Here is a 6802-nt window from a genome sequence, read left to right on the forward strand (position 1 = left end):
AGCAGGCCCTTTGCAGACTTCTGGGAAGAACAATGGAAAACTGAGAGAGCCAGAAAGGAAAAACGAGTATGTGCTGGGGGAAAGAAGGTAGAGAAAAGTAAAACGGAGATGAAAGAAAAAAAATAGAAACAAATAAATAGATGAGCGGGAAAGACAGAAGAGGAGGAAGGAAAGAAAAAAGAGAAAACGAAAGAAAGAAAAATGAGAAGACAAAAAAGCAAACAAAGAAAAAATAATGTGAATGACACAGAGGGAGAAAGCAACCAAAGGAAAAATAAAGGTGGGGAGGGGGCAGGAAGTAAGCAATAAAGAGAAAAACAAAGAAAAAAGAACGCGAAAAAAGCAAGATAACTAAAATTGAAAGAAAGAAGGGCAGAAAGAAAAATACAAATATAAAAAGAAAAGAAAGACACCGAGAGACTAAAGACAGTAGAAAGAACATACAGACGGAAAGAGAGGATGGAAGAAAAGAGAAAAGAAAGAAAACGGCTCACCCCAATTAGGCCATTTTCCTAAAACTGAGAGAAGGGAGCGACACCAAACAGTTTCGCCAGGCCCGCGCAGTCTGGCCTGGCAGCGGAGCCCCGATCTTTCCAGCAAAAGAAGAGTGGCCGCTGCAGATAAATTCTCATTGTTCATCACGACCGACCTGAGCGCCGCGGTGGCCGCGACCACATACGGTGCTCCAGTTGGGAGAACAGAAGGCACCGCTCACTTTGCTTTACAAAAAATAAAACATAATTTAACAAATGCTCCAAGGGGGGCAGGTGGGCGCCTCTAGCCCCCTCCTCCTCGTGAGTCCCGAGCCCGGGCAGGGGTGGGAGGTGACATGGAGGTGCCAAGTCCCCGTGGCCGGAACCCTGGGGGGCGCGGCGGCCGCGCTCAAAGCCCGGGCTGTAAAGGTCACAGGCGGTCGGTGGGGCCGAGCTGAAGGGGCTCCCAGAGGTAAACAGACTCTTAACTTTCAACTTGGCCTTGACCTTCCTGGAGGTGTCTGGCGGGTATGTAAAGGAGCAGCTGAGGCTTTCAGCGCGTTTGACTGCGTCAGTAAAGGGGGCTGGGGTGGGGGGAGGCTCAGGGGTCCCGGAAGATCTGCCTGGAGGCTCCCAGCAGGACACAAAGGAGTCTGTGGGGCTGGCAGAAGGGCCGGCTAGAGCCTCAGGGAGGATTTGGAGGATCTGAGCCTCCGTTTCTCTATGTGGGAGCCTCAGGCTTACTCAGGGCTGAGAGAGGCAGGTGAGAAGTGACAGGTACACTTTAGTGCAACTGTCCTTTTCTTTTCAGATAAAAGCAGGTGGCTTGTAGTTCATTAGAAACAGACACATATACAGAAACACAAATAGAACTTGTATTTATTCAGTTTATAAAATGCTTTCATGAGCAAAATCTCATTTAATCTTCACAGCATTCCTGTGAGGTAGGAATTGTTGTCCCCATAAGCAGACAGATAATTTTTATAGATAAGGAGACTTAATCCTACCTTATCTGACTCCAATTGAGGTCCAGGATAGATCACAGACAGACACACACACATTACATGTACAAGAAATGGGAGCACATGCTCGTATGTTAATAAATACGACATCCAGAACTGTTCCCTGGGATGTAGTAGATGCTAAATAAATTGTAGAGTAAAACAACAACAACAAAAACCATAGTATTTATTTGTTGAAATGTATCTGTTTACATGGGGGTCTCCAGGACAGCTGGTGAGCTGCCCCAGGGCGAGGTTTGAGTTGGTCATCTCTACATTCCACAACGATGCAGTTACATGTGCTCTTAGCTGCTTATTTCCATGAACGTGGACAAGAACACTACATATCCAAAAAGCACGTGGCAGGCAATGTTGCTATGAATCTTTACATTTTTGTATTTAATTATTTTTCCTTCTAAAATAGAGATAAAACGGATGTACAGCAAAGTGCAGAAATATCAAGTGCCCAGCGTGCATTTTCAGAAAGTGAAAACACCCGTGTAACTAGCATCCAGATGGAGATCGAGAACATTTCCAGCACCCCAGAAGGCTTCCTTATGTCACCTCCCGGCCAGGAGCGCCCCCCCCCAGGGTAATCTCTTATGACTTCTATCACCATAGATTAATTTTGCCTGTTCTTGAACTGCATGGAAATAGAATCATACAAAAGCTACTCTTTTGTGTCTGACTTCTTCACCCACATATCCGTGTGATTCATCCATGTTGCATGTAGTAGTAGTGTTTTTGCATTGCTGTGTAGTACTCCATTCTTTAATTATAGCATGATCCATTTACCCATTCTACTACTGATGGACATTTGGGTTGTTCCTTTTTTGAGCTATGATGAAGAAAGCTGCTTTGGACATTCTAGTACATGCCTTCATAAACATTCATTTTTGTTGGGTATATACCCAGGAATGGAATTGCTGGGTCAGAGGGTATGACTATGATTATTTTGTAAATTTAGGGATCTATTCATGTCTGTACTGTCATGTACCAAGTAAAAACCAGTGAAAAATTCTTAGTCTTTAGGTAAAAATCAGGGTATTTCTGCCTTTGATAATTAGACAAGCAAGAGGCTATGATAAGAAACTGGAAAGCATCGAAGAGACATCTCTTCTCTTTTCTCTTATGTTGTTTTCAAATGTGATAAAATCTAGTGACGCTTTCGTGCTTAGTGTCTTCAATTATTAGCAATGCTTGTTGAGGATGATCTACAGTCTCCACTACAGCCCTACAACTTGGAGCAACTCTGCTTGCATGGGCTCTTTCCCAAAAGATGGCTCAAGTTCAGGTTCAGGTTGGTGAGTGGCCATGGCTGAGCCCACCTAGAGCTCAGGGTGATCTGTTCTATATAATTGCCATGACCCTGAAAATTTCCTGTCTTCTCCAAAAAAACCGAAGGTTCTAGAAAAAGTGGACTCAGAAGGATTTGATTTGGGAGGGGTAGTGAAGGAAACAAAAGCCCTCTAAAGACAGATTTGTCAAAAAATCCATTTGAGTCTTCTGAATTGCACTGCACAACAGGCCCCAACAAAGGGGCCTCAAGTAATTCCTCCAGTGGTTGGGGCTCCCCCTCCCATCCCCGTTTCCTTCTAAGGAAATTTAAAGCCTGGAGGAAGCACAGATGGGATTCCCGGGCTTTCTGGATGCTCAGCTTGGGTAGGAGTGTGTCAGTATCAGGGTGAGTTTCTTGGGTCTCTTGGAGGACTACAGGGCAGAGAGGCTAAGCATCTTCATAGAGGCCAGGCTCCTGCGTTCTTGGGTTCCAGAACTCATTGTGGACTAGGTCATGCCTGTTAGCCAGGCCTGGTTCCCCTGAAATTCCTTAGATCCCAGAAAAGGGGGAAAAGGGATTCTCTTTTCTGACCGGTATTCAGGATTTTATAAGAGCCTCTCCCATCCCCTCCTTCAGCTTCTCTCTCCCTCTTTGTGCTGCTGTCCCTGGGTCTCCTCCCCCGTCTCTGTCTCTGCCTCTCTCTCTGAATATACATCTCATGTGTGTCTCCCTCTCTCCGTCTTGCTGTATCTCTTTTGACTCAAACAGAAATCCAGACCCCTTTTCACAGGTCGCTTCTAGAAGTTCCACTTCCCTTTCAGGTCTGAACGTTGCACATCACAGGCTCCAGATCTCACCTCTTCTCCTTTGAAGCTCGCGTTCGCCTACCCTACCGTCCTCCCCACCTGGAATCTGGTGTTTGGGCAGTAGCTGCGGTTTCCTGGGGACAGGGTGTCCTGGGCACTTACCTGGGACCCGGAGCAGCTCATTACAGCGCATCCGAAACGAGAGGAGCCCCTGGAGTAAACTGCGATACTAGTACCCAGGACCCAAAGGAAGGGGCTCCCAGAAATACCCTTTAATCCCCATTTCCCAGCCTCCTTTGGCTCAGGCGCATTCCCAGGTTCCTCTTTCAAGCCCAGAGCGGCCTCTCGGCCCCACCCCCGACTCCCCTTCCCCCTACGAGATGGACACTTTATTGGGAGAGCTTTTTATTCTCTCGTTAAACCTGCCAAAGCAGAAGAGACAGAGAGCCAGGGAGCGAGAGGAGGCGACGGAGGTGGGGCCGACTCCTCGTCCCTTCTCCCTTCGCCTCCCACTCCTCCCCACCCCCCGGGACGCGGAGCTGGGTCGCTCCAAACTGGGAAGCACCGAAAGGACACCTCCTCTCTTTTCTCTCTTATTGTTTTCAAATGTAAATAAAAGAGAGAGAGAGACGCGGAGAGAGAGAGAGAGAGACAGAGAGAGAGAGAGAAGGGGGAGACAGGAGAGAGAGAGAGTCAAGTATTTTCGCAATTTGTGCCATGAAGATTTTATGAGCTTCTCTCCCCCGGGCTGCAGCCAATCAGCGCGCGGACCCGGGCCCCTGCGTCTCTTGCGTCAAGACGGCAGGGCCGAGCGAGTGCAGGCGCCTGGCGAGCTGGGAGCGATTTAAAACGCTTTGGATTCCCGGGGCTTGGGTGGGGAGAGCGAGCTGGGTGCCCCCTGTATCCCCCACCCCCAGCACCCCATGAGCCGACCCTCGGCCCCATGGAGCCCGGCAATTATGCCACCTTGGACGGGGCCAAGGATATCGAGGGCTTGCTGGGAGCGGGAGGGAGTCGGAATCTCGTCGCCCACCCCTCGCTGACCAGCCACCCAGCGGCGGCGCCTACGCTGATGCCCGCTGTCAACTATGCCCCCCTGGATCTGCCCGGCTCTGCAGAACCTCCAAAGCAGTGCCACCCGTGCCCCGGGGTGCCCCAGGGGGCGTCCCCAGCTCCGGTCCCTTATGGCTACTTTGGAGGCGGGTACTACTCCTGCCGAGTATCCCGGAGCTCGCTGAAACCCTCTGCCCCGGCGGCCACCCTGGCCGCCTACCCCACGGAGACTCCCGCGGCCGGCGAGGAGTACCCCAGCCGCCCCACCGAGTTTGCCTTCTATCCGGGGTACCCAGGACCGTACCAGCCTATGGCCAGTTACCTGGATGTGTCGGTGGTGCAGACTCTGGGCGCCCCCGGGGAGCCTCGCCACGACTCCCTGCTGCCTGTGGACAGTTACCAGCCCTGGGCCCTCACCGGAGGCTGGAACAGCCAGATGTGTTGCCAGGGAGAACAGAACCCACCGGGTCCCTTCTGGAAGGCAGCATTTGCAGGTAACCTGCCCCACTATGCTGGTCCCCTTGGCGCTGAGTGTGGGGTTGTACGCCCCACTGGTACTTGCCTGGGAGGATGAGGAGGGTGACTTGGGGCTGGTGAAGAGGAGCTTGTTGTTCCTCGGTTGGCTATTAGGACTCTGAAGGAGGGTCCAGGGAGTTGGAGAGCCTGGGTGGAGGCCCCAGAGGGCCAGTTCCAGGGGCCTGAGCTGGGTGCTATCTGAAGCCTGAGGGCCACCAGGCCCCCTCACCTCCCTAGGAGGCCTTGGGACCAGCCTTTCAATATGTCTGAGTGTTTGGCTCTCTTTGCTGTTGGATGGGGCTCAGATCCCAGTTTAATTCTGCAAAAAGGCTAAATAACTCTCAATTCAGTGAGTGTGGGGGTGGGGTGGATGGGAACAGAGATATTAGATGTTCTGTAAAGAATATAGCCTTTCATTTTCTCTCAGATGAGTTCTTCTGTTTCCAAAGGAAGATTTAGATTTCCTGCAGCCATGACTTAGGTGTGTGCACTGGTGTGTGTATGTGTGTTGGGAATGGGGGCAGAAACGTGTTCCCTCTGTAGAGAATTTCCCTGTGGAATCTAAAAGAGTGGCCAAGAGTCTGAAAATGCATGTGAGGGTGGACATATGTGACCAAGGGCAAAGATCTGGCCGTGTGTGATCCGTATGTCTGCAGACTTGCAGGTGTGAGGGCAGTGATGGTTGAGAGTGGCCTGCAGGAGCATGGTCGTTCCAAGGCTGAGCGGTGATCAAAGAACCAGCCGGAAGCTGAGGTATCCCCGTGTGCTTTGGTGGAGTGGGAGCACACATGTGCCTGTAGGGTGGCCTGGGTGCTCCACATGACTTAGCTGTGGGGCCTGGGTCTGCGCCTGCCTGGGCTTGTGCTGGGTGGGGGTCTCACGGTGTCTCTCTCTCCCTCCCTCTCCCACCGTGCAGACTCAAGCGCACAGCACCCTCCAGATGGCTGCGCCTTTCGCCGAGGTCGCAAGAAACGCATTCCCTACAGCAAGGGGCAGCTGCGGGAGCTGGAGCGAGAGTATTCGGCTAACAAGTTTATCACCAAAGACAAGAGGCGCAAGATCTCGGCGGCCACCAGCCTCTCAGAGCGCCAGATCACCATCTGGTTTCAGAACCGCCGGGTCAAGGAGAAGAAGGTCCTCGCCAAGGTCAAGACCAGCACTACTCCGTGAGGGAGCTCTCTGTTGGGGAGGGGCGGGGAGAAATGGGAGTACCCTGGGGAGACCAGGAGCCTGCCGGGGCCAGGCTGGGGCCTAGGACTCTGCTGAGGGGCCCTCCAGAGGTGACACTCTTCCTAGGCCATGGCTCCTGGGCTGTTCCTCAGGAATGGCCTGAGTACCCAATACATCCCACAGAGCCAGAGAGGCCCAGAGTTACAGCCCAATTTGCCAGAGTAACACCACCCAGAGGACTTGTCCCAGTCATAACCATTCATCCTGGCAGTGGTGATAACCACCGTAACCAGTACTAGTTGCCGTGATAGTTAGCCTCATATTTTCTTTCTAGAGCTCTGTAGAGCACCTTAGAAACTGCTTTCATGGATTGAGCTGATCATGAATAAACTTGGAAGGAGACCGGTGGCAGGGCAGCTTCCTCTGGATCCCCTTCCATTTCCAAAGCCCGTCTCCTGTCCCAGTGACTGCAGGGTTGAGGAGAAAAGGCAGATTCCCCCCTGT

General features: G+C 51.7%; 1 protein-coding gene across 1 annotated transcript; it reads left to right on the plus strand.

Moving 5' to 3' along the window:
• Window positions 1-4397: 4397 nt before the first annotated feature.
• HOXB13 (homeobox B13) lies at window positions 4398-6298 on the plus strand. The gene is made up of 2 exons (XM_004434635.2): window positions 4398-5106; window positions 6045-6298. The coding sequence occupies exons 1-2, from the start codon at window positions 4503-4505 to the stop codon at window positions 6296-6298; spliced, it is 858 nt and encodes a 285-aa protein (XP_004434692.1). The 5' UTR covers window positions 4398-4502.
• The last annotated feature ends 504 nt before the right edge of the window (window positions 6299-6802 follow it).

Source organism: Ceratotherium simum, chromosome 16 (genome assembly GCF_057802395.1).
Source record: "Ceratotherium simum simum isolate JZ-2026a chromosome 16, ASM5780239v1, whole genome shotgun sequence".
In the NCBI taxonomy this organism is placed as follows: domain Eukaryota; kingdom Metazoa; phylum Chordata; class Mammalia; order Perissodactyla; family Rhinocerotidae; genus Ceratotherium; species Ceratotherium simum.

Bases quoted from the DNA above. Each gene is read 5' to 3' on its own strand.
- HOXB13 (XM_004434635.2), top strand. From the start codon at position 4,503: ATGGAGCCCGGCAATTATGCCACCTTGGACGGGGCCAAGGATATCGAG. The intron at 5,107-6,044 runs GTAACCTGCCCC...CCCACCGTGCAG, and splicing joins CTGGAAGGCAGCATTTGCAG to ACTCAAGCGCACAGCACCCT.